Raw genomic sequence first — 23,589 nt, 5'->3', positions numbered from 1 at the left:
CGACGCCCACGAGCAGCAGCTTTATGACTCAAACTGGCCGTTTCACAACCAGCACGCCGGTTTGGAAAGGTTCTCACCGTGTTGAGAAAAAACCGACACACATTGCCAAGCGTGACTTCAGCTTCCACAAACAAATTGACGCTTCAACTGCTTTGTTTAAAACGTGTCTGATACTTTGTGGTATCGGTTACCATTTCAGAAACGTGATTCCTCCCTGAAACGGAAGTAAAACTCAGAACTGAGTAAAAAATTGCAATGATTTTTTTTACATTTCTGCAATGTATGTTTCATATCCTGGCTCAGTAACTTATTAAAGCTTTTCTCAGTTCCCATATACATTAATCATTTCTCATCTAGGACTGGGTTCCACCACTGATTTCCCAATTGATTTGATTCCGAGTCACAAGGTCATGATTAGATTTTGGATTCGATTTAATGTCTGAATACACTGAAATATCTTTAATGCAACTGGTTCTGGTTGAGCGGCTCAACTTTATGAGCAGAAACTTTATGCAGCGATGACCTTGTGATCTTTACAGACATGTCGCTCCAAACCGGGTCGAGTTATCAAGAGTCAATAGAGAGAAGTTGAATTTAAAGTTAAACAAACAGCAGGTAAGACTCTGACTGTGTAACCCCTGTGTCTCCTTCAACCTTGTCCGAGTTAAACTTTGCTTTGCTGTGATGCAAATATGGTTCCATCAAGTTATTCATTATTCATATCTCCAGTTAGCCAGAACCACCAGTAGCTAGAGTGGTGTTACCCTTCTTTCAACAGCCTGACCTCCCATTACAAAACCAGGGCTCTGCAATCCCTGAACGAGCTGAGGCCATTATTATTACACCCCACTGCGTTGTGTGTGTGCGTGTGTGTGTCTCTGAGCGTGTGTGTCTGTGTGTGTGTGTGTGTTTTTACAGGCCCAATCAGGAGTTTGGCAGGCCTGATAGCAGTTGGCAGGGCGAGGCGTCAGCTGTTTGTTTCGGCCTTTTATTAAAACCGCTGGCTGAATCTTTCCAGAGCTCCAGGACAGGTCTGCGGTTCTGTTGTTGATCAGTTCAGGCAGCAGGAAACAGAATCGCTCCACCAGCTTCGTTAGAAAGCGTTCGGTTGTCTTGATGCCAAACTGACTCTGACGGCAGCTCCAACGTGGATCTTTAAGTTCAGGATGTGACAGGGACCTGGATCTACGCTGTGCAAAAGCATATTTCAATATTTTCAAGTAGATATAAAGCATGAAATCGCATTTTAAGATGGAATTAACATGACATGCAAAACAAAACGATCTGCGCTCTGGAAAAGCCCGCTTCTTCTGGTAACTTCATCTCCATAAATAAAATCTGCTCTTACTCAACCACTTGGACAATAATGTTTATGGGCCGTGTTTGGGCAGAATGTGTTTTGGACTTGAGCTTTAAGAGGCTGTGCAACTAAAAACGACCATTAACCTGCAAACTAACCTCATTATTCCACTTCAGCTTAGTCTGGATGAGACCATCAGATAAAAATATCGTGAAATTAAATCATCATGACAATTCATTTGGGCTAAAAGAGCCTGGTTGTAACAGCAGCTGGTGAGTTTACGGCGTCAGAGTTGTGTGTTTCTGGAAACATGTGAAAGTGATTTACTCCGTGTGTGTAAGAGAGAGTGAGTAACCCTTCAGGTCGGGAGGGTCTGAGTTCACCTTCCTTTGTGAGCAACAACTGACCGAACCAGACTAAGTCCTCTGTTGTGATGGTGATGATGAATGACGGTGAAACAATTACGACTCAGAAAACTATCCATTGGTCATCAGCAGGATTTCAAACATACACAGTTCAATTCCAGCAGTGTCTCAGCTGCTCTCAACCTCCCTCCATGGTTCTCTGCTGTAGAATCGTCTTAATCTTACCTGTGCAATGCTCAAAGTTACTGTTGTGCATATTATTATGTGGAGTTTATACAAAAGCTGATCCTGATATGTCGATATCCACCTCTCATCTATCTGCATCTATTATACAACAAAAAGCTTAACTTTCTGGCCATACTTTTTAAGAGTGTGGTTTAGAGGTTAGTGAGGTAAGTGTAGGTAGAGATGAGCCGGATACTCGGCTGAAACGAGTTTGAGTGAGATGAGAGGGACGTTCACTGTCTCCCGGAGAAATTAACACTCTGTGTTTTTTAGTATAGAAAGACGTGAATTATATTTGTTCACAAGTCAATATGACTGGTTTTGTTATTTTCACTTTACATTTACACTTACTTTACAGTAAAGTAAACCAATTAAATACAGTACAACATGACAGTTTGTATGGTTTGAAATTGTCATTTATGATCACACTGGCATTTAATTATCACGGCAAACAATTACACTGCACTAAACTTTAAGTGTTAATGTAAAGTGAAAATAACAAAACCAGTCTGTATGACTTGTGAACGAATATAATTCACGATTTTCTATACTAAAAACACAGAGTGTTCATTTCTCCGGGAGACAGTGAACGTCCCTCGCATCTCACTCACACACACACACACACGCACACAAAAACACACACACACACACACACACCTGGTGTGGAAATAAATTAAAAATAAATAAAAATAAAATCATAAAAAAATTTCGAAGTTAAAAAAGAAAGTTATGTTGAACCAGCCCACTTCCGGGTTAAATCACACCCACTTCCGGGTTAGGCCCCGCCCACTCCGAGTACGGATACGGGTACGGATAATTCATATGGTTAACAGATACAGATACAGATAATGCTGTACTCGCTCATCCCTAAGTGTAGGCAACTAGTGCTGGTTAACTTCTCCAGAGAAGCATGTCCTCATGTTGAGTTCACAGAGTCTATTCATAACAATGACTCAAAGAAACATCTGAAACCAACTGGAGCCTGTTAGAGGAAGTTATTGGTCAAAATGGAGAAGTAATTAATTTTAGAGAAGTGAACAACATTCATGGCCAAGATATTTGGAGGGAAATATAGACAAACAGATATTTAAATACTCTCCAGTGCTGGAGCTGATATTTTCCTCATCCCTGTCTGAAGCGTCTGCTGCTGTGGGAATAGAAGCCGCTACAGATCCAATGACTAACGGCTAAACTCAGCGACTAAGACCGAGTTACTCAGCTCTGGGTTATTTTAATCATTAAGGAGGAAAAGAAAACACACGAGACTCAAGCCCAACGTGCTGAGCTGGTAGCATCACCTCATCCACCTCCGTCAGCTGCAATCACACACACAGGCCACAATTAAGTTCAAAAGCCGAGGTCGCAGCAGGTTGACCGCCTGGGCGACGCCTCCACAGTGACGTCTTTGGCACAGGGAGGAATGAAAGGATGCGGTAAAGAAAAAGCAAAATGAGAGAAAGATAACGTGACAAAGAAACAGGTCTGAAATACTTTAATTCAAAGTATATGTGTGTATGTGTGTGGTATGAGAGGCACGGCACCGCAAGAGCAACACGTCTTCATTCGTCGCATTCCTACTACAGAAGTAGGTGTTGGTGCTTGTGTGCTGCTGAACTCAATTAAAACATCTGATGATAACCAACATGTATGAATGTATGAGACACAAGGGACAGAAAGACAAAGGGACTGAAATATCTCATCTAGAGTCTGAGTGAATCATGTTGTGCTCAAGAGACAAATTAAGATGAAACTGAAAATAAATACGAGTACAGAGGTGTGGGTGTGTGTGTGTGTGTGTGTGTGTGTGTGTGTGTGTGTGTGTGTGTGTGTGTGTGTGTGTGTGTGTGTGTGTGTGTGTGTTTGTGTGTGTGTGTGAAATGTGGCCAAACGGGAGTTTCAGGCTGGCCCTGTTGCCCGGCAGCAGACAGCATTGTCACGGTAACAGGCTCTTCCTGCCCCTCCCCCTTTCTGTGCGCCTTGCACGCTTTTACCTTATAAGGCAACGCAGTTAACTGCCTGTCACAGCGACAATGGTGATGTAAGAGGGCAGCAAGGTGCACCCCCCGCTGACACACACACAGACACACACACACACACACAGAGAAAGTGGACATGCATGCAGACTTTACAAGGAGATGAACATACTAAAACACACACTTTCAGCTTTACACAGCCGATCCTTTAAAGTTACCTGACTGCAGCCGTGGTCACAGTGTGTGTGTGTGTCTGTGTGTGTATGTGTGTGTTCTCTGAAGTGCAGGAATGTGAAACTTGACACACAAACACCTTTCTTTTCTTCCCCCTCTGCTTCCTGCAGAGCAGCAGGAACAAACAGGACGGAGCTGAACGAGCAGAAACAGAGAAGAAGTGACTCTGCAGGTACGATGAAGCAATGAGGTGAATCGGAAAAACAAAACACTCTGCTCTCCAACAGCTCCTCTCAACTTCCAGCCAATGAGCAGGAGACTCAGGTCAAACAGTGAGAACAGGGATGTGCAGCTGAGGTTGTGTACGCACGTCCTCAGACGGCCTCGACTCCACTTCAACTGAAATGTTAACACTCTCACCCGTCACTCAGCTACTAGAAGTTTAGGGGGTTTTCAGGAAGTCTGATATTGGACCTTTTTGTGAGGCATGCAGCTAAAATCAAAACTAACAGTGAAGAAACAAAGTTGGATAAAGCTGCAGATTTCTGACTAAACACAGTAAATGAACTTGAGATGTTCAGATACCAGCACCAGCATCAGAAATGCCTCAGATACTGAAGAACAATGCTGGGTCTGACATAGGAACTTTGGAATCCACATTCAAACGACACAATAGATTGGAGAAGGACAGTCTCAAAGTCAACAAACATATCGCTAAGTCTAGGTATCAGAACAGTAAACATTATTGTCTAAAAATGCTGATTCGAAATGAATTTTGAGTCTTAATCTAATTAAATCAATGTTACGATTATTTAACCTTTGTCAAGTGGGTGTAAACGTCAGTCCAACAGTTTCATTAAAGCAGACGGGATGTAGACTGTAGCATTGATTAAACCCTGTGTTGAAGATGCAGGTTTAAGATTTTCCTGTTGGACATTCATTGCATTCTTTGTTGGACAGAAAAATCCGATCACATGTGAGATAAGGTCGTATTTTTAAATCCTGCGAAGAGATTCAAGGCTTTTCAAGGACTTCCTGACTCTGATTAGGGTTAGGGAGGGAGGGAGGGAGGGAGGGAGGGAGAGAGAGAGAGAGGGAGGAAGGAGACCTCGTAAAGACGCTGAGAGGGTCCAGACTCAGCACAAGGAGCGCCACATTGTTTGTTCCACTGAATTTCCTCTTGTTGATGACCCGTACAAAACACACGCACACGCACACACACACACACACACACACACAAACACAAACACACAACCACCCCCTTTGCTCTGTCACACATTCCAGAGCTCACCCTGCCCTTTATGGCGTCATGACTCACTGGCTGTACGCCTGTCTGACAGAGACACAGTGCAGCGGATGCCAAAGCAAATTGAAATGCAAATAAACATGGATCAAACCACTTGTCACATCAGACACAGGGACGAGTGGCGGTCAGGGATTCTTTATTCAAAGTAGCAGAGCTCATACCTTGGCCAAGGCCCAACAGGTCCCTTTAATAGAACAAATTACACACACACTCATAGAGATCAATTCTCTGAACGTGCAGGATTTGATTCATCAGGTTTGGTGGAAAGAGTTGTTTTCTGTAATCTTGCTTTCAAACAAACAAACGTTGGGGTGCGGACATAACCTCCTCCGCAAAGGTAACAGCTCTGTTGCTGCTGGAACAAAGCAGGCGTTTGTGTTTTCAGTTTTTGCAGATTAACAATCAGTGAGCCGGGCCCATCAGCGACGCACAACATGTTTTGTCAGACAGATCGAGCTTGTAAACAATCTCCTTTTCCTTCACTGGCAGAGGAAGGATTTTCTGCTTTATCCTTTTCTGATCCACGCAGACAGACGCACAACTTCCAAAACCTTAAGATGGTTACACGGTGATGATCCTGACTCCACACACTGGCCAACGCTGCCCAAACACACATTTATACATCAACACACTTCCTCCCACACTAACCGAAAAACCTGAAGTTGATTTAATGCAGTGATCCTGCTCAGTCGTGGCAGATACCACCATGTGCAGGTCAAGTCTGTGTGTGTGTGGGGGGGGGGGGATCCCAGCTCCAGATCGATACGTTTTTATAATGAGTTTAACACAGCATCGCCCTTTTCTTCAGCATTTATCAACACTCAACATAATCCGTAACTACAGAAGACTCCACACTTTGATACGATGCTGATTTATTCACGGATTCTGAGACAGAGCACTGATGGCGGTGACTGTGGCAGGTAAAGATAACCGAGGGGAGGAAGCTGTAAAAGTGCCAAACTTCCTCTAGCACACGCTCACACCATCGTCTCGAAGCTCAAGAGGCAACAGCGTCTTTGTTCCGCCTCAGAAATGTCGCTTCTCAGAATCGGAAGGCGTCTGTGGGTGAACGTTTCTCAGCTTTCCACTGAGTTCATCTGAATATTTCACACCTTCAAGCAACAGATTCTACATCTCTACATTCAATTACATTTGAAGGTTTTTTTCTTGCATTTAGTGTCATTGAATAAATCCGTATACACCTCAGTGCCTCTTGTGCTCGTTCACCTCCACACTTCCTTTGTTAAAACACTTTATTCTTTAACCTCTCATCCGTTAGTGAACCTCTGATGTACCAAGTGACTTTGGCCTCAACAGCACTGATGCACTTTAGTTTTAAAATCAAAACAATATCCTCAGTCATGTGACCATTCATTGGTTTTCAAACTAAAACAGGGCCAGCTTTGATTCCCAACTTCCCTGTTTTATGTGCTCAAAAACTCCAGTGGAGTGTGGAGGACACAGATCACCATAGCAACAGTGATGCGTTTTAAAAAGTAAAATTGAATCGTGGGGATGTAGGAGCTTCTCTCAATCCTCCTCCTCTAAATTAGATTTCACACCTTCCTGTAGTAAAACACACTTTCAATCCAAAACACAGATTTATCAGAACAAAGCAGAGCGGGACACGAGCATCACTGCAGCCGTCACAACCTGCTGGATTTCACAGTGAAGACCCAAATAGCATCAGTGGCAGGTAGGTGATGAAGGAGGGTGTGTTAGCGCAGAAGCTCCTCCCATGCTACAGTGACACACTCGGCAGGAAGCACAGCAGCACGACGTTCACGCCACAGCATCGAGTCATGTCTCCGCAGCGGTGGTGTCAAAGCCAGAGCACTGAGCTCATTCTCCACGAGCCACAGACGAGACTGTGCTGCTCTGGATCTGCTCCGGGGGGCCGGGGGTCTGCGTTCGCTCATGCACGCCGCCGTGCCCTCCCTGCAGTGCTGTGAGTCAGAGGCGGCCAACAGAGGAGGCATTGTTAACCCAGGGAACGGTTGATAGATAATCCTCCTTGGGCTAGCTCTGACAAGATAGTAGGCTCCTGGCCGGTGGCTGGGGGGGGCAGAGGACTTCCCTGACCCACATTGAGACCAGCAGCCAGACCACTTTATTAAATATAAAGTGGTCTGTGCTTTATTATTCCTTTTCTGTCATTTCCAACATGGTTCTTTATGCAATTACTAACCAAGTGCATAGAGACACCGTGGCGGCTTTCAGACATGAACTGAGCTCTGTGCAATTTCCTGACGTTATCCAGAGGGGCTGCACTGGAGAACCCAGATGTGTAAGTCAGTTGATACAGACATTCTCTGGAGCTCCTCAGTAAAACCTCTAGAAAAGGTCTGAATGAGCCCATGTGAGGATACAGCAGGGCCGACATCGATGTGTAAATGTGTTTCTAGCAGAATATATACGTTGCATCCTTCTGTTGTTGTGACCACATCTGGCCAGAGAACCTCCTGCTTCATTCTTCACACGTGTGAGGTGAACTCCACAGAATCTCCGGACCTCATTGTGTGGATGTTTTCCAGAGTTCACGTCTGAAAACAGCTCATGTGTCTGGTTCTTTATTCACAATGTCACTAATCCAGACAAACTATTCCCTGTTATAATCTACAGTAAGAGACTGGAGGCATTCTCCACTATCTTGACTAGTCATCTGTTCCATTCGAGGCGGGAGGGACACACACACACACACACACACACACACACACACACACACGCCAGTCTGCCTCTCTGGCCTGAGTCACAGGGCACGCCTGCCTGTTTGACTGAGTTGGGACTAAATCTGAAACCACAGAACCCTCAGCGTTCCTTCTCCTTCCCACTGGTCATAGAGGATGAACACAGGGCTGCAGTCACTCTCAACATATCAACTCCTCCTGAGTCTCACTCGTTTATTATTTTCACCACAAAGTTATTCATAAAGAATACAAATTAGAATTTGATCAGTAGGGTTGAATCCTGAAATCCTTCCGAACAAATCACAACGCATGTGAGGAAATAGTTTCTAAATTACAATAAATAAAAATCACTCTACGATATTCCGTGTCCACACACAACTGTTTCACAATGAAAATCCATATTACACCCCCGAGGAGATGTTCGATTCTTCATGCTGCCACTGGATAAAAACTAAAGTAAAGTAACAACAACAGCAGAATCAGTCCAGGGGAGAGAAGAGAAATCCTCCTGCTTTCCACTTTGGTTTGAGACCCTGAGGCAGCAGCAGGACTGGGTTTGGATTCTCCGTCTCTTCAGCTGCATAAACCTGCAGCCAGTGTTTCTCAGCCATCTGTCCAGGTCTCAATGTGTTTCTCTAAATGCAGTTTTACACTTGCTGCATAATCCCCTCGAAAAAACATGTTTGTGTCCCGATCCTGCAGACTAATAAAGGATCAGGCCTTAAATTATTTGTGAATTATCAGCTACAAGCTCAAAGTGATGATTTAATATCACTCCAGAGACTTGAAGACAGTGAACGAGATCCTACTGTCCATTGGTCTGTAGAACGCTCTGGGCTCGAGGTCTCACAGGGATCCTCCTGAAGTATGAAAGACTAAAAAGCAGATTGTAGTTATGAGCAGGCCTCAGGACCCAGATACCAAACCTCACAATACAGACAGAGCCCTGGAGCTGAAGCTCGAAGTCACACAGACACAAAAAACTAAATTGGCATTTGCAGAACCAATGGTCAAAAGCAAACCAGCCGAATCCTTAAAATAGCAACACACACACACACACACTCTAGCTCTCCTCTTTTGTCTGAGCCTGTTGCCTTAACGACTGTGGCGAAGACGAGAGAGATGCAAGGGAAGAAATAAACGTGGAGAGTCAGAGGAGTGAGTGGGATTATCTGGGGAGCAGAGAGTGCTCGCTGGAAATGAGAGCAGCGGAGGAAACCTGAAGGCCGGGCACAATCTGTGAATATTTAATGCTGCTTTTTTGTGCACTGAAACCAACACGGGCTCCATTCATCCCCTCTGAGAGGTTTGTGCTTCTGATGTGTGTACTCTGAGCAAAGAAAACGCTACAGAATAACAATTATAGAGTTTAAGACGACGCCTCCGCAGCAAAATCCTGCAACATTCAGGAAGTGACGGAAAGAAAAAGAAATCCGCCTGAGTAACTGGAGAGTAGTGTCTTACGAGTAGTAGGCAGATGTAGCTTGTGTGCGTGGTTTTTAAATAACCATGTGTACACTATGGATTGTTGTATGAATGAATGTATGGTTGTGTCCCAGGAGACCTCTCCTCTTCACCTCTTCACCCAGTGCCCCAGTTTGAAAGCTGTTAAATAATAAAGCAGAAGCTCGCTGAGGAAATCAGACACAGCCGCAGAGGAAAGAAACACACACACACAGTATGAGTCCTGCTCCGTATGCCCGGTGTAACAGGCCATAGTATACCCCTAGACCGGACTATACCCGGGGTTAAAGGGGCCTAGGCTAGATTATACCCCGGGTATATTATGGCCTAGGCCAATTCATACCCCTCAGGCCAGATTCTACCCCCATGGTATCAGTAGTGTTGAATGATATACACAAGAATTACTTTTTCAACATTTTATGTGGGGTTCAGCTTTGTCAGGTAAATTAAGGGAGAAAGTTTACTGACTTAACTCTTTAAACTCTAAAACGTAGACTTTTATTACTTCAACCAGAAACACTGATAAGAACATCAAAACATCCACAAAGATCAAAACACTTCGAATTAGTGTTACACATTCAAATAAAAGCACATACCCAAAACATAATGCAATTGTAACATGATATAATAAAAGTCATAACGTCCTTAAACTTCAACTTCTAAGACTAGCAAGTCCTCGCTACAATATAAATGTTCAGAGTTAAACACTGATAACAACATCAAAATGACCAATGCTTGTTTTCAAGATAAAGTGCATGTTATCCCCCGGGGTATACTCTGGCCCGGGCCAAAGTATACCCGGGTTTAAGTTGGGCGGGGGTTAATTTGCCCTGCTACACCTGTCCTCACCTGGGTCACATCGCTTTAAAAGCTACTGGGATGGGGGGGGGGGTGTCGTGAGACCCCAACAAATGCTGATTGATGCCCACAGTTCCCAGCAGCCTAATCGGGTGATACCCAGTCAGAGGTCAGAGACGATTCAAATCATTTCTACAAGACCAAAGCAAATGGACTGGAATAAATAAGATCAATAAAGCTGCTTCCAGGCTCGGGCTGCAACTACTGGATTTAAATCGTTAATAAAAGTTGACGGCAACTCATTATGGACTTGATGTGTTGGGTCTGTTATAACGCACACACTGTAAACCAGCCAACCCTGTGCCGGTCTGGACACAAGTCGTCACACGTGTGGGATCCCTTTGAATTAAAAGTCTTAAGAGACGGTTAGTTAAATGCAAACTGTGTCAAGCTTCCTCTTCCTCTTCTCTCAGTTTACTGTGGGATTGTAAACAGCTTTAGCTTCCTACCACAGTGATGTTGTGTTGCTGTGTCATGTGAAATGTGAAATGTTCACACACTTTTAAAAGACAGTCACTTCCCCGACTCTACGAGAGAAAGAGAGAGCAGCGGTGGTCGAGAGACCTTCACACTAAGAGATGTTAAATCGAGCTGACTGGAGGAGGCCGGACAAATCTTGCGGTGACGATCCTTCACTGACGACCAGTAGATTATCAGGAGAACAGTTAAAGGATGGTTTAATTGTTTCAGAGCCGTGAGGTCTGCTCTGCGACCACAGCTGTGCGACAATCAGCCCAGTGTGGCATGCAGTGTTAAACCCCTCCAGATGTCTGTGGAAGTGTGTGTGTGTGAACATGTCCCAGATGTAGAATGAGGCCTTATCATCCCCGTGCAGCCTTTATTACCAGTCTGCTGTGGTTTCTCTCTCTCTCCCTCTCTCTTGTTCTGTCTCCCTCTCTCGCTCACACCCGCCCCAGAGGGAGCAGAACCTGTCTAGGTGCGGCCGTGACTGCAGATATGCATCACGGCTAATTCTACAGAACAACAATATTATTATTAGAGGAAGAACACAGTCGGCTTTTGGATTCTGAGCTGACTCGAGGTGACCTGAGGAAAACAGCAATGATGACGAAGCTCTGCATCGTTTTGATCGATGTTAATCAAATCAAAGTTACTGGTTAAATCTTCCTAACAAACTCAAGAACCGCCTTCAGCTCCAGAGTACTGAGACGCCCGGCCTTTTGTATCACAACATCTCTTCTCTCTACTCTCGTCTGACAAGAGTTCAAACTCTGTGTGGACAACTTGGTAATATTCTCTGCGCCTCAAACTCAGATTTTAAATGGATCCTGCGGACATCCCATACCTGACTATGGTCTGTGACACAGGCTGGTACAATAAAAACATAATCCTCTGGTCCACCACACACTCCCAGTCTGTGTAGGAAGAATATCCTCGAAGAAACGAGAACAATGAGAGATTACAGCTTCTATTAGTGATTCTTACACTAATTGTAAAATGTGAAATGATCTCTCTGAATGATGTCTCTGATCACACTGAGATCAAGCAGCAGCCATATCCCTACATATTGTATGTGCCTTTATGCACCACTGCCTTTACCTTTGTGTTGATCTGAGATACATGTCGTATTGGAGTTTAATCTGTGGATCTGAGCTGGGAGATAATCTCTGAGTGAGTGGTGGTGTGGTTGATGTGGGTGAGCTGGTCTGTCCCACTGGCAGATGTTACTGAACTGTCACGCTGGCATCAAGAGGGCGACCAGATTGAGGACAAACCTCAGACACTGAACAATACAAAGAGCACACACACACAGACACACACACACACACACACACACACAGTATACACACACACAGGCATTGTGTGCTGACATGTTTGTTCCACGCTGAAATCCAAACCATTTAATAAACTTTACATATGCTTTTATGAAAATACAAACTGGTAAGTAAAAAACATAAGTACTATTATAGATAAGTGAATATGATAAGGGTTGATCAATATCATCAATATATTATATGCACAGAGGATTAACAAAAAACTCTGAGACTAAACCTGGTATATAAACTGCTGCAAAGGGCTGTGAATATGTAATTATTTCTCTGGAAATCCTTGCAGCATTATTCTCTTGAATTGTAATCATGTGTGCTACGAAGGGAAACCACATTTAAATTCACAAGATTTGTATCTTGATCTTCACCAAATGACACTCTGAGAAATCAACAAGATGTTGAGAAAATATAACATTCCAGAGAAAGATAATTTCTTGGTAATTCAACCTGAGGTTTTTGTGTAATCCTACGAACTAACGACTGACAAAAAGAAAACACAACCTCTCTTTAGCGGAGGTAAAAATAAATCCTTCTCACATTGGTCGAGAGCAACACCTGAACAGAATGCATCAACTCACACACATGCATCTAGAAATGCTTTTATAAGATGTTTAAACATGTGGGCTGATGGTTGTAGGCAACGCACATCTATCTGTAGTCTGCGGTGGATGAACCAGGCCGGTGCATGAGCCTCCTTTTGTTTCACGTCTTTCTCTTCTATTATTCTGATACAACCCGTATTGAACCTGAACACGGTGATAGCAGAGCTCTCAAGTGCCGTTTCCAAAAATAGTGAGCGCTGCGGTTCAGAGCAGAGAAGCTGCCGCCGCACAGATACACGTGTGAGCTCTATCTGCTCCGTGCAGCCATGGCGACGGCAGAGATGAGAGGGCAGGCAGAGATATTCAAAGACACAGCCGGTAACAGCGGTGCACAGCCGGGGGGGGGGGGGCACAACACCCGCACATTTGTAAACTGTTATCTTATTAAACCACTGCGGTGACCAAGTGATGTAACGGTCCTCTGCTGCTGATTTGCAAACTGCAGCTGTGAACAACTCGTAGCAGTGAATGTTCTTCATCTGCAGCCTCATGTAACACCTACAGACAGTGGGGGGGGTGATGTTGCTGCAATCCTACACACTTCAGTTTTTTTTGTGAGGTACAACACCGAGTTGAACCGCATTTTTCTCTTTTTATATATTTGTTGTGTACTCCATTTATTTCCCTTGTGTGTTTAACAGAACATACATGATGCTTCACAACCAGATCCACACACACTCATGCAAACACACACTGCCTGGTGAGGACATGAGACAACATTTGTGTAACTGTACGGGTGTTTACCAGAAGCCACAGCTAAGTGTCCCTGTTGGAAAACTAGAGCAGGGGGGGGGGGGTAGACCTCAATTTCCAACTGCAGGCATCACCCCATAATGTAAGGGTAGCCCCCACCCTTCAGACACATAAACACAGGCATTTAAAAACACACACACACCTAAACACACACGGCCTTTCTTCTGCTGCCGTCCTACACACAACCCCCAACCGACTTCCCACACACACACCGAGTCTGCAGTGGAGGATTTGTGTTGTCCCACAATCAGTGCAGTCACAATCTCTGTGCTCAGACACACACGTGTTGTGTTACGTTGCTTCCAATGTGTACTGAAGAGTGGACACTTTCCTGGAATGGGTTCTTTCTTTGCTCGTCGGCCTCTCACCACAAAATGTCACGGAAGTTCATTCATTCGTTTTTACACAATCCTGCAAACCAACAGCAAATTAAAACCTACTTCCTCATAACCTCCTTCCTGGATGTCATGATGTAGATCTATCATCAGGTCTCTGGATACAAAGTAAGGCAAGTGGATCAAATGTACAAAGAAAAGTCAGTATGTTCCTCTAAACCCTTTGTGGAGGATACACCCGAGGACATGTGAACGGGGGGGTGGGGGGTGTCTGAGGTTCAAGCTAAAACCCTCAACAGGAATATTGGCAGCCGACCAGAAGGAAATTCTTGGTCCTTGTTGTTGCCAATTTCAATTCATCGGGGGGGAAATGCCATTTACTAATCCTCATTACTGCACACAATAGAAGTGAGCATGTGAACAGTGAGTTAAAAGTTATAATCAGACAGGAAGTGCGTCCGGGGATCTGCGGCCGCGCTGACATTCGAACGCACCCCGAGTCCTCGCCGTCCCACAATGCAACGCACACACAAAGCGAGTGGGGGGGGGGGGAAACAGACCGTGAGGAAATCTCTTTGAGAGAGGAGCACATCCGGCTCCAGCACCTCGACACACAGGCCCACAGCCGACCGGTGTGGATAAGCGCTCAGGGGCTACACGGTAGCTACCATCCCTCACAGCTGATTGGACCATGTGCTCGCCGGCTGCAGCTGCGTGTCGGCGCCCGGCTCTTTGAACTCGCCGGCCACGCGGGAAGTGATCCGATCAATCACATGTCTGAAAGCTTTTTTCTGCACACAAATATTTGGAGCAACGATTGGCGCCGCAACATCCGCCACATTGAAACAGGCTGGAAATGAAAGCACCCCCCCCCCCTCCCTGGGTGAGTGAACACCCTCTGCCCCCCCCCCCCCCCCAGAGGAGGATTCTCCCTCTGGACTCCACCACATCGGCCACATCTGCAATCCTGCAAACCCCCATCGCAAAAAAACAGGATACCCCGCCCCCCTTTAGTAAAAAGTCACCTCCCACAAGCCGGGCAGGCTATAATGGGCCACCAAAGGAATGTCTCCCCCCCCCATGCTCTCTCACCGCCATCAAACGCAGAACAGAGAGAGAGACGGCGAGGGAGGGGGGCGAGCGAGAGGGGTTGCATTCCTGGCTGCTGGGTCCTCTGGCTGCCGGTCGGCCTGACTGACTGGTTTCTTGTTTAGGTCCACGAGCTGATTCTGGATCCCAGCTGAGGTGGAGGGCTCTCCCACAGCTGACCTGGAATCAGCTGGCGGTGAGGGAACGACCCAAGACTTCCATTATCTCACGTCCCAAAATACTCAGAGAAAAATGCAGTTCGGAAAAAACTGCTTCCTGAAGTCATTGCCTCAGCAGATCTACAGGCTCAGTTCAAATAGATGTTCTACTTTTCTTTTTTTAAGGAGGAAGAAATGTGTTAGATTTTCCCCTTCGTTCTTTATTCTTGCAATTCCTCAGGAAATAATTTTTGGAAAACCATGATCATCAAAAAGATCTGATTCCAGGTGTGTGAACCAAGAACCACACAGTCTGTGTTCACACTGCAGGTTCAAGTGGAGCAAACCGGACGTTTCTGCTCGATTGCGACTCAGGTATTTTTTCATGAAAGTGTGAACAATAAAAGTAGCATTGAATCGGATCTTTTCCAATTCTGATTCGGGCCTCTTCACTATTTGTTCCACAGTATCTCTCATTAATTATCTAGCCTGTGAATGAACTTTGTGGGGAATGCTAGGTCCAAATCCAACACAGCTTGGATCTGTACAACCTTCACTTCACTCTAGAGCAGTAATCTTCATTTCATGTGTGTTTGGAGTGAAGCTCCTGTTCAAGCCAAACTTGAGGACTCGTACCACAACCAACTTGTGTTTGACAACAACTTGTACATGGAACCGTTCACACTGACTTCATCGACCTCAATGGTGTTGATCTCAGAAAGGCGTGCGACCTGAAGTAGTACGATTGTTATACTTTTGCTCATGCGGGTCAGTACAGGACTGTGACCAGTTCACAATGGAATCTGATACTGGCACCAGTTAAGACACAGCATGAAACCAAAAGATCTGATCGAAAAAATGAATGAGCACGAAGGCTTGAAGTGTGAATGTAGGTTTATATCAAGAGCAGAAAGAAGATGATGATCCTGTGGAGTGGATCCAAGCTGAATAAACGGAACGTCCATCAAGAGACTGCAACACAATGCAAAAGTGTGTGTGTTGTGATTACAACTTTAATTACAACTGCCTTCATTCAAGAGTAATTTCCTCTTGTTCACCACATCCTGTTCAGGTTGGTCCAGCGACGCAGCCAATCACACAACCACGAGAAGACGATCACTCAAAGCGTTTGTCTCTGTCTGTTCTTCTCCACAAATGAACCATTGTCCATTGTTGTTCAGCAAACAGCCAATTTACTCAACCTTCCTCAAACGTTCTCAGCTCCCTTCTGGTTTTTAAATGTTTTGGAACAGGAAGTAGGCTGGGATCGGAAAAAAAAGTGACATGGCAGCTTGTTATGCAGCCAGATCTACGCCGACGTAGTAATGACCGCAGGGTGTATTCTTTGGTCCATTTGTCCTGGCAGAACGTCCCTCGCAGCTCGTCCTGAGCCGGCTCCGCCTGCCACCACACAGAGAGCATGTGAAGGTGGGCGCCACAGAACAAACCAACATTGTGTCCAGCTGCCCACCTTGGGCACTGGCGGAGGAAGTAAGAGGAGGACGAACACAAACAAATTCCTGCTGCTTAGTTTGAGACATCGAAAAACATGTTTACTCTGACATCAGGCTACAGAAGAAGTTATACAAGTGTATCTAAAGATGGAGGACATGAGGGCTGCTGAGAGTGGAGCTTATCGATCATCCCCCTAGTGGCGGGCTGCAGTATAGGTTATAAATCTTGCATCCCCGATGTTAGCAGATGGGACATGCAAACTAAAAACATATTTCATAAAGTATGAATAGAACTTTGTGACTATACTCAACACAAGAGAAATATTATCCCGAGCTACGTCACACCCTCTCGTTCACCCTCCCATATTTCCAGCCGTGAGTCAGTGTAACAGTCCAGCTTCAGTCACTGCAGTGCAAACACAACGAGACACTGGCTGCATAGGAAAATGAGGACAGATCAAACACCAGTCACTAACCACAACTGATTGTGACACTGTAACACAACTGACGTGTGAGTAATGTTACACGATTAGCGCCACACACTCCAGATACGACCTAAGAGCAGAGAATGGGATTATTAACTCCGACATGAATCCACAGTTTAACTTGTCAGTCTTTCTGTTGGTTTTCAGCAAACACCAGAACTGATCTTCTAGAGTTAATCTAGAGTTTGATCTGTTTTGTGAATCCACCCAGCTCCTCTGCATCAGAGGGGAACAGCCGAGCAAGTGTGTCACCTTGACAAATGCTGCAGACGGTTCCAGGCCCTTTGGCTCGGGCACGTTCCTGCTTTCCCTGTTAGCTCATCCTCCCACTCGCTCCCTTTCACTCTGAATCATGACATGAGAAATATGTGAGCAGCCAAGCCGTCGCTGAGAACCAGGAGGAATCATAAACCCTGGGACATGTTGGAACCTGCGCTGGATCCCGGAGCACAGAGACTTAATAACACGTTTGTCGCGGGGGGGGAGAAGCTTCGTATGTAAGAGACTGACGTTAACTGGACTTGGCTCAGTCCAGCTGCTCTGGGGTGTTGAGACATGTTGCTCAAAATGGACAAATGGAAACAAACCACAAGGACAAACTCTGCTTCTGCGAGAGCAACACAAACGTCTTGTATTAGCAGCAGGTCACATCCACACAACTACATTTCTGTTTGGAGTTTCAGACCCTTTGCTACAGCTGCACCTGGCATCCACCCCACTCCGGAGTTTCAGACCCGGTTCATCGGACTCGGCTACCAGCTGATGCTTCATGTTTCCAAGGGCAAGCCCAGTGTACCTGAGTCCTCATGTTCTATGTGTTTCCAGACTTGTTCCGATGGACGAGGACGAGTCCATCACTTCTCTACACAAACACATCAAGTCCAAATGTCTCCTGGTCCCTTGTGGATCCATTAGATAACATGTGAACTATGGACCTACAGTGTTCTGAGTTCAATGTGAAGAGAGGCCTTTGTCACATGACCTCTCTCTGCCTCCTTCATCAGATCCACACCCCCCCCCCATCTCTCTCTCTGTGGACAACAAAACGGCAACAATGCAAAAAAAAATCCTGAGGATGGACGGCCATCTTTCCCCCCCCCCTCTCTCGTATTACTCAACATTTTGAACGTGCAGAAGTCAGCGCGATGGAAAAACCTGCCACCGACTCGCTCGCCCCTCTCTCTCTCTCTCTGCACAGGGACCAACCCGTTCCCACACTCATTACATCCACTCCTCTCTTGATATTTCTGCGGGAGCCGTTCGCTCCCCTTTTTGCGCAATAACTGGCACAGTGAGCGTGAATACACCGCAGGAATTTGCCCTTGGTCCCCCCCCCCCCCCGCCGCCCCCCCACTGCCAGAGGGACACGTCCCCCGGCTCGTCCTGTCCCCAGTCCACTGAACACCTATCAGCAGCCCCTGGTGAGGGGAGATGTGGGACTGTGGAGGAGTGGACCTCAGCCCGGGTTTGCACAACAATCCTCGTTCTGTTAATGATTGTGCGGATATGCTCTTCTACTTTGACCTCTGGGATCCGTGGACAAACATGACTGAACACTGGAGCAACTGGAGCCAGCGGAGAACTGGAGCCGCGGAGGTTTGGCGTTCGGCGGGTGTGAGAATGTGTGACGCTGACAGAGAATATGCTGAGTAGCCGGATAAAAAATGCACAATTCAAAGCTTGGCATGCTGTCACACCACTAGAAGGTATGCCAGTCATCTAGTGAAAAGGTTAGGTTAGCGCACACACACACATACAAACACACACGTACACACACAAACACACACACCTTCTAGATCATTCCACAGTGTCAAGTAATTCGAATGGCCCTTCGTTATACGGCCTCCACGCCCTGACGAGAATCTAGTACATTAAAAACGGATGTACGTACGGGTGGTTTACGGTTTTAAGGACACGTCCATGTAGTCACGAGGGAACATGTGATGTAAGTATCAAATCATAACTTCTTTTATTTCCTATTTGGAACAAACTAGGGCTCTTTAAATGGGTCTACATGTTGAGAGACGCTCACTCAGCTTGGCAGCCGCCTAAAGGGGGACGCTGGGTAAAAAGAAACCAGGTCACCTTTGTCTGGTGAATTATAGTGGAGGACTTTTATTGCCGTATTGCAGGTAGAAAAGTGGCACACACGTTTTTTTTCTTCCAAATTGGTTCTGAACCTTGAAAAAGGCGCTTCAGGTTTTCATGTTAGAACCATGATGGAATCAGTGGGTGTGTCCGGTTTGACTGGTTGGAAAAAGCAGGAAGGAGGAAGCCATGCATGTTAGAAACTGTCTGAATCCAGTTCAAACCCTAAACCAGGGAATCAAGTGCAATCCACTATCTCACACCTGCTTTACTTCTGTTGTGCATCGTCTCCATTACTGACAAATCTTTGATTAAAAGCGGTTCCACTGAACTCTGGTGGGAACTGGCTGGTTCCTGTGATCCTGAACAGAACCAGTGTGAGGGTTCTGTCTCAGGAGTCGACTGCTCAGAGGTTTCGCTCACAGGATTGTTCAATTTCTTTTAAAAAATATCTGCCGTGCTTCAAATACTCGAGAAAGTTGTGAACCACGTCATGAATCCCAGGAGGTTCACTGCCTGCGTCTCCCTGGTGATTTTCCATCCTGAGAACCGAGCCTCTGAATAAAAGATGATGAACCATCGCGGCTTCACGGTTCGATACCCGGTGTATCGGCCCCGGAGCACCGCGGTGTCGGTTCGGTTCTCCAGCCTCGCCTCGGGGGGGTCGAACCGGCCTGCAGCTCGCAGCCAGGCCGGAGGACCCGAGTGGGACCGGGAGCCTGATGACGCCCTAAAGCCTCCACACACACACACACACACACACACACACACACACACACCGCAGCAAATCTGCACTAACACAATTCTGATGTTTAATACAACAATGTGGCGCCGTGTTTCCGGAGGAAGAGGAGGAAGAGGAGGAGGAGGAGGAGGAAGAGGGAAAGAACCGGGAGAAGAACCACCTTTAACAGAGAAAGGGAGAGAGACACAATCCAGCAGTTTTCATGGAGACAGAGGAATGAGAGAAAGCTCCAGAGGAGGGGGGGGGACCGGCTGCGGCTGAGCGGGGACCGGGTGATAGGAAGCCGGGCTCTGGTGCCGCTGAGGCCCGGTCTCTGACCTCCACTCCCCGGCCCAGCCATTTTCTTTCACGCCCGCCGCCGCCTCCTCTCCGCCCGGCTCCACTCGGCCCCGGCCGGGCCCTCGGCTCCCCGGCTCCCCGGCGGCCGTGCTTACCTTCCGCTGCTGCTTCTCCCAGGCCGGGTCCAGCAGGAGGTCCCGGTCCCAATCGTTCTCTTGCTCCATGTAGATTTGAACACCGCCTGTCGACGTCTGGTTGTTAGCAGCGTGGTAATCTACCATGTCCGCCTGGCCGAGCTGAGTGCGGGCGGACGGTCTGTCACCGGAGGAGGGAGCGGGGCAAGGGGGGGGGGGACCGCAGTGACGTCTCAAAAGAGGGAGGCGGCTCGGGGAGGGGTTCGAGGCCGGGGAGAGGAGTCCGGGTCCGGGCGCTTCCTCCAGCCGAGAGAGCGGGTCTCCGAGTGATGCGGAGCCGGAGAGAGAGAGACAGATCCCCGCTGCTGGTGCCGGGAGGAACCGGGAGGAACCGGGCCGAACCACAAGCTGCAGGCGGCCAGCAAGCAGGGTTCCGGCCCGGCCCTTCAAAATAACACACATGGGTTCAAGACTCCACACAACACACACACATGGGATCAAACCAGTCATTCTGATTTCTATTCAACACACAATATATCCAACAATAAAGAAAAGTTCCACCCCACCTTTACAAAATCTCCATGTGTTTAACTATAGTCACAATATCTATGATAATTAGAATCTATAATTTTACAATGCATTACTATTGTGTATTGTTTAATCATTGTAATCACCGTAATTATTATAATGACCATCAATAATAATTCGTTTTATTTCACTGCGCCTACCTTGACACCCAAGGAGATAAATTAACACATGAACGATTAAAGTAAAATCAAATGTTGAAGTAAGATTAGAAAAGAGATATTTTAATTTATAGAGTGCCCAGACATCTTTTTTCATAAAACATCAGACGAGACAAGAAATAAAGTTCATACAAATAAATTACCTGTATTATTATGTAGTATTTTTTTTAAATTGCACTTTTAGCTCGACGCTGCTGAAGAGATCTTTTATTTTCTTAGTGTATTGTCAGTATGTTCATGTCTGTATCATGTTTTCATTTGATTTGTTATTTATTTCGAACATTTTTCAGAACGTAAAATATACATGAAGAATAAAACAACAGTAAATAATAAACAGACTTTCAATGAGAAACATAAATCAACAATTAATTGGTAAATTATGTAGCTGCCATAAAACTTAACTGCCTTAAGAATCAATAAAATATGAATAAATAAAACTAACTCGAAACCAACTCTACTTTTGAGCTCTCTTATGGAAATAGATTTATTTTCTGTGAATCCTAACAGCTCTGGTTTTTTATTTTGAAGGTGTCCTCGCCTGTTTCCGGTTATAATCCTGGTTATTTGTGTTGCTCGGCCCAGACACCTCATTAATATTCATGACCCATTTGGACGTGAGCTGCCGAGACAATGAAACTTAATCAATCCTAAATATTCAACAGTTACTTCACTTATACTTCACTGACAAAAAGAAAACATCAACTTGAAAAAATCCTTTTATTGTTACACACAAATTAATTAAATTGTGTTTGTATTACTTGTTAAATTTGTTTAATTAGTTAACAAGTGTCTTTTTTTAGGGCTTGAATTCACAACTAAACAATTCGTAAACTGTGCTGCTGTGTTTTACAACTTTAATTTTCCTCTTTATGCTCAGAACTCATGTCTAGAAGTCCAGGAAGTAGAATAACATGTGTGAATATAATTCAGCAGAGGAAGAATTCAGTGTGTTAATGAGTTTAAAACAGACGTACAACCTGAGGTTTATGTTTATGTTTTTGGACCAGAACATTCAGAATGTATACTTCTGGGTCAATTTATCTTTTTAAAACATTTTCCTTGTAAAATATTAAACATTGCCCAGTATCCCAGCCTGAAGTAACCTGAGAAGGTTCTTTGATGGATGATTTGTGTGCAGCCTGTGAACCTCAGAGGTTCATGAACCAAACGCTTCAGAGCCACTGACCCGGGGCCTGACATCATAAAGAGCCCGAGCTGCAGCAGCATCCATTACTCCTGGTTTGGGGGGGGACCGGCCCGTCTGCAGGAGCCACCTTCACAAGTAGGTCATGCTCAGGCTGTCCTGGTCGATTAGTGTCACCCCGGCCCAGAGCAGCATATACACTCCGGCCCTGACTCTGTCATGTGATGCCATACAGTGCGGCCCGGCTCCTCACCGCGCTGTGATTGGTCACCACAGGCCCGGGTCATAATTGCAGCCTGGTCTGGGCTCATTAGCAGGAACAAGGGACTGTTTTTCTATCTATTTAAGGAGGGACACACACACAAACAGCAGAGAAACACATTCTCATTGTCCAGATTTTACAAGAACATCAAGACTTAGGTTCCCACAACATGATTAACACCGAGAGCAAACACACACTGCTGATCAGCACGTCCTTTTCCCATGTGAGGCCACAGCTTCTGTCTTTTATCCAATTAGATAAGACGTTACCCCGATTGTCACCAAACTTTACCTGAGACAGAAACACACACACACACACTCTCCATTCCACAAATCCAGACCTGAAACTATAAGTTTAAACCCTGAGCCAGCACTTTAAAGTTGTGTCAGAAAGTGAGAACTGACTGGAATGTCTTTACTTTCCCATGACATCCTCACTCCAATGGTTTAAACCTCAAGCTGGTCCTCACAGGATGTATCCACACTCACACACACACACACACACACACACACACACACACACACACACACACACACACACACACACACACACACACACACACACAAACAGAGACACAACCTCTGGTATGTGTATCTCAGACTGTTCTCAGTGTAAAGAACGATGCTGGAAGACGGATATTTACACATACCAGACTTTAGTAAAAAGCAGAGGATCATCTCTGAAAATATCTACTGTGGTCTGGGAGGGGGGGGGGGGGGCTGAGAGAGAGACCCACCCCAGTGAAAAACTTCACAGAGACACTAGAATCAGGTTCTTCATCAATCATCTGTATAGATTTAAAATGTTAAACCACAGAACAGGCAACATGATGTAAATGAGTTCAAGTCTCTCAGGTCTCACGACTCCAGTGAACCTTCACATTCACATTCACAGATGATTTTAATCTGACTTTATCTTTTTATTTCTGATTTGTTATCGTTGTTTCATTTATTCTGACAGCAAATCGGCTCTTTGGGATTTAATCCATAGGTCGAACTGCTAGTTTGCTCATTTATTACACTGACAATCGACTGTAACACCGGAGTTAAAGATCGATTCAAATCACTGTTTATTCATTCATTCATTACAGTCGCTGTTTCCTTTTGTCCGCCAATTTAACATGGAGTTAATATGTTTTTGCCTATTGAATTTTGAATGATCTTAATGTAACTG

General features: G+C 45.6%; 1 protein-coding gene across 2 annotated transcripts in view; it reads right to left on the bottom strand.

Moving 5' to 3' along the window:
• Window positions 1–20,459, bottom strand: part of actn4 (actinin, alpha 4) — a 50,994-nt gene extending 30,535 nt beyond the window's left edge. For both annotated transcript variants that reach the window (XM_061072460.1, XM_061072459.1), the window contains exon 1: window positions 20,286–20,459. In XM_061072460.1, the coding sequence (XP_060928443.1) occupies window positions 20,286–20,411 (126 nt within the window). In that variant the 5' untranslated portion in view covers window positions 20,412–20,459. The remainder of the gene's footprint in view (window positions 1–20,285) is intronic.
• Window positions 20,460–23,589: the final 3,130 nt, after the last annotated feature.

This window comes from Limanda limanda, chromosome 6 (assembly GCF_963576545.1).
Source record: "Limanda limanda chromosome 6, fLimLim1.1, whole genome shotgun sequence".
Classification (NCBI taxonomy): Eukaryota; Metazoa; Chordata; class Actinopteri; order Pleuronectiformes; family Pleuronectidae; genus Limanda; species Limanda limanda.
This window is presented reverse-complemented; position numbering and strand designations above follow the sequence as displayed.